This window comes from Cucurbita moschata, unplaced genomic scaffold (genome assembly GCF_002738365.1).
Source record: "Cucurbita moschata cultivar Rifu unplaced genomic scaffold, Cmos_1.0 Cmo_Scf00004, whole genome shotgun sequence".
NCBI classification, from domain to species: domain Eukaryota; kingdom Viridiplantae; phylum Streptophyta; class Magnoliopsida; order Cucurbitales; family Cucurbitaceae; genus Cucurbita; species Cucurbita moschata.
Genome location: NW_019268520.1, coordinates 2,154,049 through 2,173,722, shown reverse-complemented (window position 1 = coordinate 2,173,722; position 19,674 = coordinate 2,154,049). Strand labels below are relative to the sequence as shown.

General features: G+C 34.7%; 4 protein-coding genes across 9 annotated transcripts in view; 2 read left to right on the top strand and 2 right to left on the bottom strand.

Annotated features, from left to right (window-relative positions):
- The first annotated feature begins 3,714 nt into the window (after positions 1-3,714).
- LOC111441468 (ethylene-responsive transcription factor ERF071) lies at positions 3,715-5,077 on the top strand. Of its 2 annotated transcripts, none has more exons than XM_023078480.1 (2): positions 3,715-4,052; positions 4,138-5,077. In XM_023078480.1, exons 1-2 carry the CDS (start codon positions 3,896-3,898, stop codon positions 4,896-4,898), a joined length of 918 nt encoding a protein of 305 aa, XP_022934248.1. In that variant the 5' UTR covers positions 3,715-3,895; the 3' UTR covers positions 4,899-5,077. The 2 variants fall into 2 exon arrangements, with proteins under 2 accessions (XP_022934248.1, XP_022934249.1); XM_023078481.1 differs by having other exon boundaries at positions 3,717-4,052; positions 4,153-5,077.
- Positions 5,078-7,820: 2,743 nt separating this feature from the next.
- Positions 7,821-9,883, top strand: LOC111441469 (60S ribosomal protein L19-1-like). Its single transcript, XM_023078482.1, has 5 exons — positions 7,821-8,019; positions 8,431-8,553; positions 9,123-9,436; positions 9,556-9,611; positions 9,694-9,883. The coding sequence occupies exons 1-5, from the start codon at positions 7,908-7,910 to the stop codon at positions 9,716-9,718; spliced, it is 630 nt and encodes a 209-aa protein (XP_022934250.1). The 5' UTR covers positions 7,821-7,907; the 3' UTR covers positions 9,719-9,883.
- Positions 9,884-11,017: 1,134 nt separating this feature from the next.
- On the bottom strand, positions 11,018-16,524 carry LOC111441467 (fumarate hydratase 1, mitochondrial-like). Its single transcript, XM_023078479.1, has 18 exons — positions 16,377-16,524; positions 16,149-16,306; positions 15,902-16,019; positions 15,617-15,766; positions 14,654-14,764; positions 14,334-14,417; positions 13,877-13,975; positions 13,719-13,769; positions 13,585-13,634; positions 13,383-13,464; positions 13,177-13,271; positions 13,021-13,087; positions 12,881-12,931; positions 12,564-12,659; positions 12,195-12,293; positions 12,054-12,083; positions 11,903-11,968; positions 11,018-11,460 (listed from the first exon to the last, which is right to left on the bottom strand). Exons 2-18 carry the CDS (start codon positions 16,295-16,297, stop codon positions 11,374-11,376), a joined length of 1,485 nt encoding a protein of 494 aa, XP_022934247.1. The 5' UTR covers positions 16,298-16,306; positions 16,377-16,524; the 3' UTR covers positions 11,018-11,373.
- A 2,896-nt stretch (positions 16,525-19,420) lies between these two features.
- LOC111442299 (kinesin-like protein KIN-14I) overlaps positions 19,421-19,674 on the bottom strand; it is a 6,791-nt gene continuing 6,537 nt past the window's right edge. For 4 of the 5 annotated variants that reach the window (XM_023079642.1, XM_023079641.1, XM_023079646.1 and 1 more), the window contains exon 19: positions 19,421-19,663. The gene's annotated coding sequence lies outside the window, so the exon portion shown is untranslated. The remainder of the gene's footprint in view (positions 19,664-19,674) is intronic. The other variant, XM_023079643.1, reaches the window with a different exon arrangement.

The window sequence follows — 19,674 nt, the reverse complement described above, 5'->3', positions numbered from 1 at the left end:
TATGCGTGTGAAAATTATTTAAGTATCGTATTTTTTTTATATTTTCTTAAATTTATAATAATCATTTTCATTAAATATAAAATTGTTTAGGATAAACCAAGTAGAAAGTTAATTACGTTGGAAATGTCATTAATCATTAATACATACGAATTTTTTTTTTTAAGATTTTCTCATTTTCTCACTTCGAAAATGGGTATATTTTTATACATAAAAGTATTGTGGGTGAAATTTGACCTAACAAATAAGGTCAAATACCATAAGAAAATGGAGAAAAAAAAATGCTTAAGATGAAAGTATCCCGAATTATTTTTCTTTATTCTTATGGCATCATTTTTCTCCAATTTTAAGTATCAAAATTGGTGATTGATCGATGACGCATGTAGGGGTCAAGCGTGATTTTTCTTAATCCAAATTATGCATCAACGACACGTAAAATTAAAACGTAAAAATTTAGTCTATATCAAAAATTTCAAGATGTATTTTCGGTGCTAATAACCTTTGATTAGCTATTTGTAGCTACCTAAATTGACACCTCATCCCTGACGTGGATGGTCATTGATGGTCACACCATCAATTATCTAATTAATGATTAGATCAAAATCAACACCAAATTAACCAAATTAACCCAAGGAAGATATAAATTAAGTTTTGCAATTCATTACGGCTCCTTTAAGTAAAGCTTAAAGTTAATTTGCAACTTGGATTTTCTTAATAAAAAAAACAATAAAAAAACATGTCAAAGCATGACATTAAACTCAACGAAATGGCGGCGGCGGAGCATTAAAATTTCTTTTAAAAATTAATATTTTAAATTAAAATATTCAACGTTATCTTCGAATTTATAACAGAAACAATATTTTTATATATAATATCTTAATAAAAATAGCTTTATAATAAAAGGAAAAATACGCTGAAATAAAAATTTAATATCAACAAATTACACAATTAAATTAAAGCATTCTATATATTAATTGAATAAACTTAAAGTAGACAGAGAAATTGTGAGAAATGTCAAATCAATGACTGAAATATCTCGTTGATTCTTAAAAAATCTCTGAAGATTTAGCGTTGACTACGACAAGTTTTCAAAGGTCAAAATTATATATTTAGTTCATAAATTATATAACATAAATAAATACATTTCTAAATTTTGGAGATGCTAAGGTTGTCTTTTTTTTTCCTAAAAGAATTATATCATCACAATAAGATGTTTTATAATATTCCGACTAAATTAATTAAAAAGTTCATGAAATTTGTTTAAGTAATACCTTAAACTTCAAAATAAAATAAAAAATATCCTTAAAACTTTTTTTAAAAAATCTTATCCTCAAGTTTTTGACGAAAATCATAAATATTTTGTTTTAATTATACTCTTTTACCTTCAAAATGATTTAAATAATTGTGAGTTTTTAAAAGTTTCATTAATACCGGTAACAAAAATTAAAATTTTACAAATATCCTTACCATTAGGAGGAATCATGGGTAGGGCAGTTTAAAAATATCCATTGATTTATACCCTTCCATTTAAAAAATAATAAAAAAAAAAAGTTTGAAAATGATCCATAGGAAGTAAATAAACATTTTCAATAGTAGCAATAAAAAAAAATTAAATCTTTTTTTTTTATAAAAATTAAAAAGAGTTACGGGTACTTTTAAAATTTTATGAGTATTTTTTAAACATGGAACCAAACTTTTAAAGTTTTACATTAACCTTTTCAATTCAAAATTAAATTTTTGAGTATTTTAAAAGTAATATTGAAACTAGACGTTTTTTTAGTCAAATTTAAAAATTTTAAACATATTTTTTTATTAATCTAACTTAATATTTATTAACGCCACTAGGACGTGTTGGTGTTTAGCTGTCTGTGAGATTATAGGACATTGGCTAAGATTAATTAGAGTCAAAATTGGAAAGCTAAGTATATAATTATATATGTATGCATAGGTTGTTAGTACTTCCAAGTTGTAGAGAAAGTGAGTCAAGCAAAGGGGATTTGGAATGTGCCCACCTTTTACTAATACAACGGCCTCCTTGGTTTTCTTCCATTTTGTTTAAATTATTATTATTAGGTCTGTATTAGATCATGATTAATTCCCTACTTTCATTTCATTTCATTTCATTTCATTTTTTTTTTTTTTTGGTTCATTTGGTTGTAATTTCTTCTAATCATTTACACATTAATTTAGGAGAATAATGCATAAATAATGTCATATATGATCTTGAATTTTTACACTTTAATCTTGAGGTCAATATTTATCTTATTTTTTAAAAATTGTTTAACAAATTTGAAAGTTTAAAAAATAAAAAATAGAATTTTTGAACGGTTAGAAACATAATTCGAACATATTCAAAGTTTGGGATATATTATTATTTTTTTAATCAAATTTTATAAAATAATAATAATAATAATTTTTGCCATTGAAAGACTAATTTTAAAATCTATTCTAAATTTTAATAAATGAATAAAAATAGAATAAGTATATAATTTAAAAGATAGGGTAAAGATCACACACACGTAAACTTTCGAGGCGGGTTCATAGATTGGTTCCTGTTTGTCACGCTTCACAATATTTTAATCCTTTTTTTTTTTAACTTTCTAACCAAAATGAATTGACGTCAATGCAATTCAAAATATGAATTCGGTACTCGTGATCATGTTACGTATTTACTCTTTGCATGTTTTGTCTCTACTCATATGTATCGTAAGAAAAATCTTAGAAAGTCATCCATCATAGAGTTGTTTCCTTCCCGCATGTATTGTTCTTATTCTCATGCATTAAAGGAAAGTTCTAAAGAGATCACTTAACGTATAATTGATCAAAGCAAAATTCAAAATTTAAATTAAGAAAATAGAAAAAAAATTAATAAAAGTAAAATAAAATACTCAAAATATTCTTTTAAATACGTATTTCAAGTAAAAATTGTGAAAACAATGCATTTATTTACATTTTTAAAAAATGGAATGGGCAGAGAAAGAATAAATTAGAATTTGTTTGTTTTTTTTCAAAATTTGTCTCCATTTTTGTTGGCAAATGCTACATTTGTATTTTCCCTAAAATGACTTTTTAGATTAAAAAAAACTAAATTAAAAATTACAATTACTAAAATATTATATTTAAAACAATTTCTTATATTTTAAAATTTAAAATTTTCACATTATATTTGTTTAGTACAACTAGAGTCTATTAAAATTATCAGTAGAGCTATGTTCAAATTAATATTTATTTAATTAATTAACTCTTTAACCAAATAATAAAGAAGTAAAATAGGCTTAAACTCTGCCCCCACGCTGAACTTCACTTCAACGGTAAAAAACCACAGACAAAATTTCATTAATAAATACCATAATTAGCCCTCAATTTAAGACTCTTTACAACAATATTTAGGCGTTTTTTTTAACCGTCTAAATACATTTTTTAATCAATATAATATAAGTAAATTAACAATAATGCTTAATACTTGAGCCTAAGTAAAAAAAAAAAATACTTAATTTATGACATTTTTGTATATTTAGTTAAAGATTATGTTTAATATAATTTTGTGTGTAATAAATTCATAAATTTTAAAGAATTCAAGACTAAATTTATAATTTTACTGTTGGGTAAAAAACATGTAAGAATCAGGCAGGTAAAATTGGTGATTTAATGAATTTAACTTTCCAAGTATTTAACAGCTCATTAAAATGATTTAAAAAGGCTTCAATTTTAGGAGAAGAAGCGTGGAGAAGAGGCAAACGCAAGTTGGTGAAACCAAGAAGCTTCCTAAGCCTTTGTGAACACTGTCTTCCACCAGCGCCTACAAAACGCCCCTCCCCCCCCCTTCTCCTTTCTCCATCCGCTAAACCCTAAATCTTTTCAATTTCAATCAAATCCCTATTTTCTCTCTGTTTCAGTCATGTGTGGTGGTGCCTTCATCGCCGGCTTCATCCCCCGCCGCGACGGCCAACGCGTTACCGCCTCTGACATTTGGCCGAACTCCCCCTTGTTCGATTTTAACAAATGTCCTCCCGATCACGATGCTTCTCCCGTCAAACGGCCCCTCCGTTCTTCCGGTAAGATTTCGCGATCTTATTTTTGTAATTTCATGTTCCTTCCGTCGTTTTTTCGAATCCAATTTTTGAGAAATTGATGTTTCAGAGGCTTCTTGGACAGATGAGAAGCCGAAGAAGAGGCAGAGGAAGAATCTTTACAGAGGAATTCGTCAGCGGCCATGGGGGAAATGGGCGGCTGAGATTCGTGATCCGAGGAAGGGGATTCGAGTCTGGCTTGGGACATTTAATACCGCGGAGGAAGCCGCTCGAGCTTACGATCGTGAAGCTCGGAAGATCCGTGGAAAGAAAGCCAAGGTTAATTTCCCTAATGAAGACGATGAGTTTTCTATTCAAGCGCGCTGTAATCTCCAGAATGCGAACCCTCAATTTCACACTCAAATTAGGGCTAATAATCTGCATAGTGTTCCTGAAAATTCCGTGTATGGAGAATTCTGCTGGGATCGGAATCAGATCGGTAATTTCATGGCCAAGGATTTCAATGGCAGCCGGATTCCGGCGGTGATTGAGGAACAATCCGCCTCTGGATCGGAGAATTCTTATTCTCCGCCAGAGAGATCAGATGTTTATCAGAACGTAAACGCCGTGGAGTTCGGTGTGGAAGAGGCGGAGGAAAAGCCGGAGGAGAAGGTCGCCATTGTTGCCACTACAGAGGAAGAGAACGAGGTGCAGAAGCTTTCGGAGGAGTTAATGGCATACGAAAACTTCATGAAGTTCTACCAGATTCCGTACCTGGACGGACAGTCGACGGTGACGAATCCGGCGGAAGAACAGGTGGTTGGCGATCTGTGGAGCTTCGACGACGACGACGGCGGCCTTCACGGCTCTGTTTCGTCGAATGAGTTGTGATGATCCAAGAACTTCTCTTGAATTCCTCTGTGAATTCTGGAACCGGTTTCGATCCTTGAGTTTGGTGTTTCAAAATTGTGGTTTTCTTGTTTAATTTCAGAATCTGTTTGTGTAATTTTCAGCGTTTGAACGATGTCAATTTGTTGATATGAAATTGTTTTCAATTATTTCAGCCCCTTTCAAAGAGATTCGTTAATCAAATTTATTTATAAATGATATCAATAATCTTTCGTTAACAACCAAATTAAACAAGATTAGAACGCTAGTCCTAATCCTAATCCTAAGATCTGCCTGTTCATGGTTTCCGAGTATTATGAATTATCAAATTTCCAGAAGGAATAATATCATATTAATTAACCATTTCAGAGGAAATTAATCCATTCTGGTGTTGTTTATTAAACAATAAAAATAAAGTTGTATGTTGAGGTGTGTTTGAATGAGTGGTGGGGGTTGGTCCGAGGTGGCAGAAAAGAAGGCCGACGTGGAGTAAAGGGAGGGAGTTGGTTTTGTAAATAAAAGAAAAAGGAAGGGTGGAAATAGGAGAATGTTGAATTTGCATGGCGGCGGAAGGGAACGAGTGTTGTAATCGTGGGGAGTGAGTCAGAGAGAATAAAACTATGGTCAAGACAAACGGTGGGCGGTGGTGGTGATGTGTCAAACAAAACTAGTACGTTTCATGTTTTCGATTTCGCGCTGGCTGCTGTTGTGTCGTACTTTTGTACTGCCCCCACTCCTCTGCCACCGCCATTTCCTTTTCCTTTTCCTTTTTTTTTTTTTTTTTCTTTTTAAATAAGTTAAATCAATAAAATTATATCCATCTATTTTTTATAAATTTATTTTTTTATAAAAGACATCCACCTATCAACCTACCTACCCCTAGTAGATATTATCTTCTTTAAACTATATCTTTAAGTTATTCCACAACATTTTAAAAACGTGTCTTTAGAGAGATGTTTCCACATATTTATAAACAATATTCGGTTATTCTCCAAAACTTAAGGGGTGAGTCCCCAATTGAAGAGAGTGGATTGGAGGGTCTCAAATCAATTGAAAAAATAAATGAGTACCACCCAGGGACGAGGACGTTGAACCGTGAAGGGGGTAGATTGTCAAATTTCACATTGGTTAAATAGAAGAATCAAACATTTTTTTTTTAATTTTTAAATACGTATAAATCTCTTCACAGCAAACACATTTTAAAAACCTTAAAAGGAAGCTACGAACTAAAAGTTGAAAAACAATAATATTTGCTAGCCGTTGAGCTATTACAAAATAAAAATGAAAAATTAGATTTTCTAACCTAAATATAATAAATTTCAACCAATCAACAGATAATTATTTTTAAATTGGTTCTTTCACAATAAATTAACTATAATGGGTAGATAAAATTTTTTAATTTTTTCTTAAAATTGAAGAGTACCCATTCCATTGATTTTGAAGAATATTTTTTTTTATTTTAAAGAAAATATTTAAAAATTTGAAAATGAATAGATAAGTTTAAACACATTTGAAAAAGTCGAGAATGATTTTAAAACAAAAGATTAATGAGTATTGAAACTTTTATTTAAATGGAAAGCTTTAAAATTTTAGAATCTTTTTTCGGGAAGAAAGTACAAAATTTAGAGTAATTAATTTCATTAATTTAAATAATAATAATAAAAAAAATTCAGTTTCAACCATTACATCCCATTTATCCACCTATGGTGAGAATCAAGTGAAATAATATCGGATGATGTTTACTTACCATAATAAAAAAAAAAATAAAAAAAATGACAGATGTTATCTACTTCTATTGCCAATGGAAATTAAAGCTAAATGGTCGTCAAAATATCATTTATATATATATACTTTTTATATTAATTTTAAGTGCAACAACTAGTAGATTCGTCACAAAAACCAGAATAATATTTTTTTTTCTTTATTATTTTTTAAAAACTTAATTAGCTTATTTTAATTGTATTTACTTATTCAAAATTTGAGGATTGAATTTTTTTTTCACCAATCAATTTCAAATTTCAATTTGATGATCAAAAGTGGTAATTAGGTTGCAAGTGGATTATATCTACGTATATTTATTTTATTTTATTTCAGTAGGGGTCAAGTTGTTGGACTCATTTAAAATAGGGATCCATATTAAATAGCAAACAATTTTAATATTTTTAATTAGATTCAAATTTTATTTATTCTCTTTTAATTTTATTTTTAAAAAGTTTCTAAGTCCTTGGGACAAAACAATATCAGAGGTCGTAAAAAGCCCAAGCCCGTATTTCAGGTCGCAAAAGCTGTAATGGGCCGTTTTGAAGCCCAAACATATCCATTAAGGTTAAACGCCCAAGCCCGTATTCCAGGTCCAAAAAAGTTGTAATGGGCCCTTTTGAAGCCCAAACATATCCATTGAGGTTAAACGCCCAAGCCCGTATTCCAGGTCCAAAAAAGTTGTAATGGGCCCTTTTGAAGCCCAAACATATCCATTAAGGTTAAACGCCCAAGCCCGTATTCCAGGTCCAAAAAAGTTGTAATGGGCCATTTTGAAGCCCAAACTTATCCAAAAGCCCGTATTCCAGGTCCGCAAAAGTTGTAATGGGTCGTTTTGAAGCCCAAACTTATCCATTAAGGTTAAACGTCCAAGCCCCTATTCCAAGTCCGCAAAAGCTGTAATGGGCCATTTTGATGCCGAAAAATATCCATTAAGGTTAAACGCCCAAGCCCGTATTTCAGGTCCGCAAAGTTGTAATGGGCCGTCTGAAGCTCAAAAGGTAAAAGCCCAAGCCCGTATTTCAGGTCCGCAAAGATGTAACGGGCCGTATGAAGCCCAAAAGGTAAAAGCCCAAGTCCGTATTTCAGATCCGCAAAAGAGTTTTAATGGGTCATTTTGAAGCCCAAAAAATGTCCAATAATCAAAAACCCTAGCCTTAGGGCAAAAGCCGCACTAGTGTTCGTATATAAATATCGCAATAATTAATCGCGCGGTTCTCTGGGATTTCAGCAGCGCGAAGGAGGTTTAGAGAAATGGTTTCGCTCAAGCTTCAGAAGCGGCTTGCCGCTAGTGTTCTCAAGTGCGGCAGAGGCAAGGTCTGGCTGGATCCTAATGAAGTCAATGAAATCTCTATGGCGAATTCTCGTACGTTCCCTTTTCTCTGTACTCTTCAGTATGAACTTCGTATTTTGTTTGGTTCTTTTCTTATTGGGGACTTGTTGGGTTTTGAATTTGGTCTGCTTGTTTATTGACTTGCTCTTGTTTGCTAGATATCGTAGGGAGTTTTTTGTTTAATTTGGTAAGTATCCGTGAGCTGTTGGGTTGGGTTTTAATTTTGATCTGCTTGATTGGGATACGATTAGTTAACGAACATTCGGCAAAACCTTTTTGGTTTCATGAAATTATTTAATTCCCTACGCATTGTTTTTGCGATGTCTTTTTCAACTATATACTGCTTTTTGCTGGATGCGTAGTCTAAATCATTTAGTATGTGTGCTCGGTTTCTTTTTTCTATTTGTTGTTTTTGGTTAATTGAAGGGCGTTTGTTGGTTGCAGGTCAAAACGTTAGGAAGTTGGTGAAAGATGGGTTCATTATCAGGAAACCAACAAAGATTCACTCTCGTTCCCGTGCTCGCCGAATGAAGGAGGCTAAGAGGAAGGGACGTCACTCAGGATACGGTATTTTTCTTTTTTCTCCTGCTAGTTTGATTGGTGAAGAATACGCTGATATTGGTACAGAGTGCCGGTCTTGCTTGCTGGACATGGAAACTTTATTAAGTGATGTCGAAGCTCTAATTAGGATCCTTCTGTAGAGAAATTGAAGATAAGAAGTATGAAACTATATTTTAAATGCTTTTCCAGCCTAAAGAACAAAGGGTATATAGTTATTAGATTTTACTCGATGAAGCATATGGAGTTGCGTAGGCAGATATGTACAATGGTATCAAGGTGAATGCACTCCTTCGTCTTTTAGATGAAGAATTGTCTGTCTTTCTGTATATTTGTCACTGTATTGCAGTTGTTAAATGTTTTTTCTATTGGTAAATATGATTTATCATCTGATATTTTTATTAATTTTGTATATCATTTTGGAAACAGATTTCTAAGTTTACATAATAATAGGAGGGGATTATATGTTATGGCATCTGTGCATTTCTTGCCCATATTATATCATCATAATTATCATTGAATTTTCAAGTGAAGTGCTTTTATGGTCCTTTGTCACTCATTATGTATGTTGCACATAGGTAAGCGTAAGGGTACCAGGGAGGCTAGATTACCCACCAAGATTCTCTGGATGAGGAGGATGCGTGTCCTGAGGAGATTACTCCGCAAGTACAGGGAATCCAAAAAGATCGACAAACACATGTACCATGACATGTACATGAAGGTGAAGGGTAATGTTTTCAAGAACAAACGTGTGCTGATGGAGAGCATCCACAAATCAAAGGCTGAGAAGGCAAGAGAGAAGACATTATCCGATCAATTTGAGGCAAAGAGAGCAAAGAACAAGGCTAGTAGGGAAAGAAAGTTTGCCAGAAGAGAGGAACGGTTAGCCCAGGTATTCAATCAATTCATCCTTGTAGTCCAAATTGTTTTTCAGTACGTATCATATTCTTGAATCTGCTTCTTCATTCATAAAGCTCCATGTCAGAATACTGACTTGGTCTTGTCGTTTAGGGTCCTGGAGAAAAACCAGCCGCCGCTGCCCCAGTTGCTGCGTCTCAACCCACTCAGTAAGTATTTAAGTCTTAATTTAAGTTGAGATAATTAGATAGCTGATTTATATATAATAAACCAATCTTCTTGCTCTTGCAGGGTATCAAAAAAAGCAAAGAAGTGAACTTTTGATTGTTCGTAGATCCTCGACTACTGTACTGGTTTTGACCACTTTCGTTGTTTTTCTTGTCTTGGACAAATTTCCTTGTTATCAAAATCCCAGACGAATAGAGATTTACATCTATAATTTTTCTAATTTATCAATCGTTCCATCTTTTGGTTCTTTTTATTCTATAAATTGCTTGATTCTCACAAGCCTTGTTGGACCCTTTTTTACGTATAAGTTTTTCCGTGTGAAAAATATCTCATGTCTGAATTGCATCCATTAAAATACTTGGGACCTTTGAAACTTCAATCATTGATTGGTTTGTTTTGAGGGCCTAGGTTTTGCCGGTAGAGAAAAGGAACAATTGTGAATCCCCCCGAGCACTGCACTTCTCTTACCGCTCTTTATCCGTTGTTTTTGCTAATAATTCTCGTCCAAATTGGCTTATTGATCATGATCTTCTATGATGGAAAGAACAAATGAACTGTTAAAATGGGGACCCCACTTGTATAATGTGGGTGTCTGAGGAATATTTCTCTGCTCTTTCTAGGTCCAACACTTGATGATAAAAACCTGATACATTTTCCAGGTTTAGTCATTGATGAGCATCATTTTGCAGGTTTCTGCCCTTCTAGAGATGTTCTAATTTTTTTCTCCGTGGAGGTAGGTCCAAGTAAATTGGCCGTGGCAACTGAAAATTTCCCCTACTTCCATTTGTATACATGGACGTATGTGTCCAACCCATACATAAAGATATTATCGTTCCTAGCTTTAACCTTGAACTGTGTAATCAGGCAACATGGGATGTCATTGTTTTCAATGCCTCCTTGCTATATATACTCCCCATCCGGCAGGATCAAAGAGACCAACTTGTGAATATTGAATCCTGAATGAGAATTGACTTCATTGATCTTGTAAGACTGGTAGGCCTCACCGTTTATTTTATCAGTTTGGGACTTCAAACTGAAAGGTCCATAACTAGGAAGCTCGGCCAAGCTTCTGAAACCTGAACATTGGTTCTCCATTCCCTGCAACTCTATCTTGCTCATTCAAATCTTTGTTCAGTTGTCAATAAGTTGTTTGTCCTCAGTTGAGCTATGCATATTTTACAATTATATATATGTATGGATGTGTGTATATATATGTATCAGTTTACATTCTGAAACGTTCATTTGATAAGATAAACTAGTGCTCCTCTTATTTAGAGTCGTAATTACATTTTAGATATCCACAGTATAATCGGCACTCGATGATGATTTCTAAATATAACACTGACGTTTATTAACTACTTTGCACTATAAGATGACAGCAAATAAGTTGGGCTCAAACGGCCTATCGATTAATAATGTCATATTTTTCTTCAAATGAGAAAAAAAAAATCTCAACGAGATTCAATAATGGGTACACAAGAACCAATGTCCCCAAAATAAATTATTAATTCTTTTTCCGTAAGAAAATTTCTGGACAATATTTTGAAAGTAGAAGAGGAATGACCACGATTTCCGCCGAACATACAAAGCACAACCTGAGAGATCTTCTCTGTGGTGTCTTTATTAACCACTTCAATCCTCATAAAAATGGGCATTCTTTTTCCTTTAAGGAGAAGAATGAGAGTGTCTAAAAATGATTTTGATGAAACAATGATCCAAACACAGAAGGGCTATTTAGCTTTACTAATCAGATGGACCAATCATTTTCTCAGGCACCACATATTTATTGAAATCTTCCTCGCTTAAAACTCCGAGCTTCAGTGCAGCTTCCTGCATAATCATACAAAAACCACCCTCGAAATCAAATATGAAGTCTTTAAAGTTTATGTTTGAATCCCAATTTTTCAAATGTTCTAGTTTTAGTCCTTTTCAACTTTTATCTCATGTTAAGTTCAATGATTTTTTTCTCATATTTGTGAGTGTTTGCGTTAGCAATATCCGTAAATGTTTGGATTAGCAATCCTGCATCTCGACTATTTTCACAGAGCATGGCTGCTAACTTGCTAAAATATTATATTCTATAGTCAGTGACCACCATGATGACATGAACTTATTCTACCTCAGCTTTTAGCTATTTACAGTCTTTATTGACCATTAGGTCAGCTCAGGGCGATTATAAGTTAAACCAACTACTTAAATTTAATGACTTGACAGAATTGACATAAAAATTCAAAGAATAAGATTTAAACCTAAATATAAATACAATTCATACCTTCAAAGTGGATCCTTCCTTGTGGGCTGTCTTCGCAACTGCAGCAGCATTGTCGTAACCAATTTTCTGTAGACAATATGCCAATGACATATTATCGAACAATGTACCAAGCTTAAGGAGAATGAGAGCTTTCTAGTTGATGAACACTTACGGGATTTAAAGCTGTGACGAGCATCAGTGACTGCAGGCCATCGAATTTACGCGCATAGATAACCACAAAAATCATCAGCCAAAATCTTCTATGCAAACAGTGTAGTATAACGTACTTTTCAAATATTAATATAAAACTAACCTCGTGGAGTAACTTCGAAATTCTTTCCCTGTTAGCTTGAATTCCCCTCACACAGTTCTTCTCGAATGAAGCAGAAGCATCCCCTAATAATCTCAATGACTGCCAATGAAGAGCCAACATTGGAGATGAGATTCATTGAATCCAGAATTTCTATGTGTGTGTGTGTGTGTGTATGTTCATGTGCATGTATATAAGTAAACGTATATTTATATATTATATAAACACACATCTGTCATTTGAAGACCATAAACACGTCGACAATCTCATAGCAGTTTGTGCACCAACCAGAAAACAATTTAGTTTCTGATATCATTATTTGAAAATAATCTCTAGACGTAGTAACTGTCAAGAGATAATAATAGAACTTACGTGCAAAAGAGCATTGGCTATCATTGGCTTAAATACATTAAGTTCAAAGTGACCATTTGACCCACCAACAGTTATTGCTACATGGTTTCCCATCACCTGTAAAATCAAGAATTGTCATATAATCCTTTAAGTTCTAGAATGACACTATAATACATATAGACTAATTACTGAGAATCTGAGAATGCGTTGGCGGTAGACATATGGAATGATTGACCAAAATTTTTTGGGGAACAAAAGGTAGCAAACATAACTAGTTGACGATCTATACTAACTAATTCCTCTTTCAGCACCCCATAACTATGCTAGACATTACTCACCTGAGCACAGACCATAGTGAGAGCCTCGCATTGAGTAGGGTTCACCTTCCCCTGAAACGACAAAAATTGTCTAGGTCATTAAAGCCCAGCATGCACGTGCCACCAAAAAGAGAGAGAGAGAGAGAGAGAGAGAGGTTAACTGGCATGATACTACTGCCTGGCTCATTCTCGGGAAGAATAAGTTCACCAAGACCACAACGTGGACCACTGCATACGTGAAATGAAGGGGAAAATATTAGACAGAGAAAAACAATTAAGTAACAAAGAGACAAGATTGACAAAACTAATGCATAAACCTTCCCAAAAGGCGTATGTCATTGGCAATCTTCATCAAAGAAGCAGCAACTGTGTTAAGAGCCCCACTAGTTTCAACGAAGGCATCATGTGCAGCCTGGCAAGAAACAAAAAGTTTTAGCGTAAAACGTGGTTCCACGTGTGAAGGAAGGCACCACCAAATTGTGGAATAAAAATAAAAGGAGATGAAGCTCATTCAACGACTAACCAAGGCTTCAAACTTGTTTTCTGCTGTCAAAAACGGCAAATTTGTTTCTTCAGCTACTGCTTCAGCTATTTTCACATCAAATCTGAAAAATAGACAATAGCAATCTCAAAATAAGAAATACGTTCATCCTTCTGATCTTCAAGCACAACACCTGAAAACTAGATAGTTTTTTCTTATTCAAACTAATTCAAAAAGAATATACCCTTTCTTTGTGTTCAATCCAGTTCCGACAGCAGTTCCACCTTGGGCAAGCTGCACAAATGGAATTCAAAGTGTCAGAACAAAAATGGACAAAAGAACCAACAAAATATCTGGAAATATTTCACTTGTTGCAACCTGATACATTCGAGGTAGAGTGCGCAGGACTCTATCAATGCCATACTTCACCTGCAGTTCAGGTGCACACCAATCAGAAAATTATTCATATGCTTTCTTCTTTTCAATAGACATAAGAAACCGAAACTTCCACAAGAACAAAGAGAAATAAGGCGTACTTGTGTGGTATAGCCACTAAACTCTTGCCCAAGAGTCAATGGTGTGGCATCTTGAGTGTGAGTGCGTCCAATCTTAACAATATCTTTGAATTCTATGGACTGTAGGAATCATACCAGAGTAATACAAGGAATTACAAACTTATGAAAGTGCGAAGGGAAAATAGACTGCAAGGTAGGAGTTTGGAGTGTAAATAAACACATACATTATTACCACACAACTCAATTGAAACGGGCTACACCCAGGATGGTACAGTCAGATCCAAACCATGTTATGATCTCCTAATTTTTTTCCCATTTTTACACATTCAGCTTAGTCCATGCAATCAAACAAGTATGACCTAACCTTACGACTCAAAGAGACTTGTGTAAATAAATTAGGCTTGGATCATCTGCAGTATGTAATGATGCAAACAATAAAATTGAAATCTCAGCAGCATAGCTCTCCTAAACATCAAACCTTTGAGTTTAGTGACGAATGTAAAGTTTTCAATTTTGGTATGAATTTGGAATTAATTTCTGTTGCAGCTGCTATGTGCATTACCTGTGAAAAGAAAACGGTAGAAATCAGAAGTGTGGAGAAAAAAAAAAACTTCTGAATTGAGACAATAAAAGTAGTTGTATCAAGGTCAAAGTAATAAAGGCATAAAGTATGACTATTAAAATTACTATGGAAAAAAGAAGCCGGGTCATGGAAAACTGCTAGAGTTTATTGGTTAATTACAGAAACGGAGTTAGAATAGCATAGACAAAAATAACTTGGTAAAGCAAAAAGCTTACAGTTGGGAATGTATCATTAGAAGATTGGGACCGATTAACATGGTCATTTGGGTGAACAAACTTCTCGCCCCGTTTATGACCAAGGATCTCAGATGCCCTGTTAGCAATGACCTGCCACAAAAGTAAGATGTTCACTAATTGTAGAGTAGAGGTTCGCATTTTCTACCATTCAAGTTATCCACTTACAAAATATACACTAAGAGACATTCGGAGAAGATTGCTTAACAGATTACCCTCTGTTCTGCACTTCATATGGGACATTTCAAATATTACTGAAGGAATATCTAAGGATTTCTTTTTAAAAGAGACTATACTTTAGAAATGCATGAATTTGACTCAACGAAGGAAAGGGAGGGGGGACGGCCTGTTGTCCTATTACAACATCCTAAATTCAACCATGATAACTATTAGTTTGGAGCTGCCTACTTCTAGTAAATGCTATGAATTTTGGCTATGGAGTTCAGGGGCAGATTAAATCTGAACATCGCCATAGATTCAAGAATATCTAACGACTGAAGCTAAATACCCAAGAGAAACAAATCTTTCCCTCGGGAACCTGGTATAATAGGGGATTCAGTATTATGTGTCATCATGCCTGCCGTCCTACCGTTAATCAGTACACAGACAGAACATAGAAGGGTGACATAGCCTTTCATGCTTCCTTTGAAAATTTCAATGGTAACCAGATCCGATCAAAAAGAAAGGAAAAATTATCGATGCGACCATAATTTTGTTGCTTCCTAATAACCATTGGATGTAAATTTGAAATTTTATATGTTCCCTAATAACTGAAGTACTTTTGGACTTTCTTTCCTCCAATATGACTGAATAATTTCTCCAGAGAAGATGATTCATGCAAAATCATAAAATATGCGACGTAGGATCGTACGTTTGCAATACTATCCTAAATAATCCTTCGCTCTCAACAACTCACAATCAAAATTAAAACAGATTTTTTCTAACCTCATTCGCATTCATGTTACTCTGAGTGCCACTTCCAGTTTGCCATACAACTAGTGGAAAATGATCATTCAACTTTCCCTCAGCTACTTCTTGGGCTGCTTGCATTATGGCTTTCCCAATGGTTGGATCAAGACCGTACTCCATGTTTACCTGAAAAAACAGACTCACGATGAACAATAGAATCCTTTTCCAAATCCATATTCCATGTTTATCTCCGTTGCAAAACACGAACTATAGCACAAAGAATCAAACTTCACATTATACTTAATTTGGATGTGAATGGACCTTGGCAGCACACTTTTTAAGGACGCCAAAGGCGCGAATTATAGGTTCAGGCATTCGCTCACGGTCTCCTCCGATCTCAAAGTTCTGCAATGATCTCTGCGTTTGAGCTCCCCATAATCTAAAATATAACCACACCGTTCATAAAAACTCATTACGATTCACAAAACACAATTTCCTTCGCAAAAATCGAACGCAAAGCAGCTATTAGTTCATTAAATCCAAAAACCAGATGAATGAGAGAGCGAACCTGTCGGATGGAACGTTGATAGGCCCAAACGTATCCCTTTCCTCGCGAAAAGACGTGGAGTAAGATCTCAATGATGTAGTAGCATAACGCGCCATTCCAAACAGGTACGAAGGCGAAGATCGCCGGGACAAAACATACAGGGCCGCCATTCTTTTGAGCTAAAAGCGATAATCAGTTTGGGGAAAATAAAATGAGAGAGTGATCTTGCGAGTAGGAGAGGAAACTAACAACGGAGCTTCGGAATGTGGAATCGTAGAACTGAGGAATGGACGGAAATAAGGCGCCGGAGAAATGGCAGGTGATGTCAGAGCGTCGGAGGTGGTGTTAGAGATTACGGCGATTTATGTTGACGAACTTCATTAGAGGAAGTAAAGGTGGAAGTGGCTTTCATGTCTGCGCCTACCTGAGATGGCCCAATTTAGACGGCCCAGCAAAACATCAGCTCAAAGTTTTTTTTTTTTCTCCTTCCTTATTTTATTTCATTTTTATTTATTTAGTGAATTATGCCTAGATGAATCTAATAATTGAGCTTATCATGAATAGGCCGAACGAGCCTCCTGGATAACGAGACGGGTGCTACTAATCATACTAAGCCAAGCCTAGTTCTCCTCAATAGGCGCCCGTTGCCGGCTTCCAAGTCTTGTTAACTATATTAAATAGTTGGAGACTGATTTCATTTGCACACTGGTCTAGTGTTAATGTAACGATTCGATTTTTTAGAATAAAATAAAATAAATAATTAAAGGTAATCTACAGGATTCTTTTGCTAGATTTTTATTGCCTAACATAAGCATTCCTCTTACTCTGAGTTTCCTTATCCTAAAACCCTAAAATGCCTCATTAGGAAATTTCTGGAGATTATTTTTATATTTCTATGCCCAACCTTTTACATCCCTTGAAAAGGATTTTCTCTCCAAACTTTCTCACCGAACGTTGGGGTTGCTCTTCGGAAGAAGAATTGAGCGGAAGTATGGGGTTGCTCTTCGGAGGAAGAATCAAGTGAAAGTAAGGTATTGATGTCGGGATCATTGTGTCAAAGAAGGTTGACAGTCGGAAATCGGTGTTGAGGACATTGTGGGATCGTCTGCGCGTCGCCGGAATCAGGAAGGCGGAAATTAGGGTTTCGTCGCTTGTCAGGTAAGGAAGGCGAGGTTTTTGGAATCGGGTCGAGTAGCAGACGCACGCCCAACAGCTTCGGCAGCTTCACACGCGTACACAGTGCGGCTCGGCATGCACGTGTACGAAATCGGTTCGGTTCCGTCAATTCCCGCAACTCGGCTTGGCGGCTTAGTTGGTCAGCTCGGCAGCTAGGCTTATTGGCTCGATATCACTGTAATATATCGATTCCAAGGTTTTTGGCCCTTCCAAAGCTGTTTCTATCCTTAATTTTACTAGGTCAATATAGTTCCTAACCGTCAAAGACAGATTGGGTCAAGAGTTTATTTTGATAAATAGCATCAGATTTAGCTGGGGTATGTTATGAAAGGTTTACGAAAATCTTTATGAAATTTTATTCAAAAAAATTATAAGTAAGTTTTTATGTGGTAATTATAGGACGTATTTAATCGTTGGGCTTAGCTTGTTGTGAGTGACTTCGGCCAAGGCTATCGAGGTAAGTGAACTTACTGTTGGAGTTAGTTTACTCGTGTTGTATGATGGTGGGTGCCTTGTGGCCCTTGCATGCACCATGTTTTATTATGTGATATGACTGTATGATGTATGAATTATGTGACTATTTATGCTACGAAACGTAATGAGTTATGTTGGCTGTTGACTGTTTATGTTATGTGAAGTTATGAATGAGATGTTAGTAATATATTGCCATGAAAATGTTGATCGATGCCATGAATACACGTAGTATTATCGAGTCATGTCATGAGATGTTTATGCAACTGGAATGTACTTTCATGTTATGTAATATGTCATGTAATGTAAGTCATGTGAGATGCCATGTGATGTAAGAAACGTAAATGCGATGTTAGCACTGCTTATGTAATGCCATGTTAGATATGTTAAGGGACCTCATGCATATATGTATGTCACGTGCATCGGGATTCTTCCCCTTTATGATAGGAAAGAATGAATTACAATATTTACGTTCACCATGATATCATGCAGGCCCTTTTCTATTTTGTGGTGTCCGACGACGTGTAACACGTTGTGCCCGACCAAGCCAGGCCTAGGGAGTATGTATACAAGCCCGCCTGGTGGGTCTATGTACGCGTACATGGGCCGTGTGTGAAGGAGTACCACACATCCAACTCTACTCATAATAGAAAAGCACCCAAGATTATGTAAAGTTTATGAAAAGTTAGGTCCCGCTCATATGTTGCATGTGTTTGCATTCCTAACCCCAACAGTGGGTGACTTACTGAGTATTTCATAAAATACTCAAGCCACGTGCTACCTACATTTTTCAGGTAAAGGCAAAAGACGCCAATGTACGGTTGACGGCGGAGCTGAAGACACCATGTAAGTTGGAGACGGGATATTTTTAGAAGTTTACTCTTATTTGACTGTTTTAAGTTATAGCATTGACTATTGTTTTATTTAGATTTATTTTGAATTCAGTTATTGAAGATTTATTTTTGGAGATAGGGTTGTTTTGAATTTATGAATCTTTATTAAAGATTTTGTTACGGTATTTTCAAGATTATTTATGATGAGCTTCCAGTTTAGAAAATTAGAGGCGTTACAGTTAAAATGGCTTAAGTTAGTTTTACTTTGTTGTTTAAAATAATTGATTTATAATCCAACCATAAACTGGGGTCTAGTTGTTCAAATAAAAAATGGGCGAACTATTCATCTAGTTATTACCCCATTACGAGAATAAGTGAATTCTATCTCGTTAAAATATCTTCATATCTCTCTATTTGGTCAAGTCTCCAGAATGATAGACATATTGAACCAACTACAAAAGTCATTCGTTCAAAACTCACCTGTGATTAAGATGAGTCACATATAATCAAGTGAAATATTAATATTTTTAATTATTAGATTTTTTTAAGGAGAGATTAAATATTTCATAGTTTAGTATTATATGAACTTATTGTATATGATATCATTACTCAGATGTCTCCACACGAACGAATCAAATCATTTGTAACAATTACAAAATGAGTCATATCAATAATATTATTAGGATAAAACACCTGCCCAATAATATTACTAGGATAAAATACCAATCCAAACAACCCAAGATAAGAATATTTTATTGCATGTGACGCGACAAATATATTAAATTTAAAGGCAAAGAACAGTAGCTGTGGAGCTTTGTTAATACAGTTTCTGTCATTAAAAATCCCCAGGAAAATAAACCAATACAAAAGCAACTGAAATTATTGCTTCTTTTCACTGTTACAATAATTAATTACAGCAATTAAAAAAGGGGGAATATGTGGAAAGACATGTAAAAACACCTTTCTCTCTTTTCAACATGGCAATAACATAATAAGAAGAAACTCAAAAAGGAAATCAACACTCCCTCACGTTTTGTTAAAGAATAAAAAAAAAAAAAAAAAAAAAA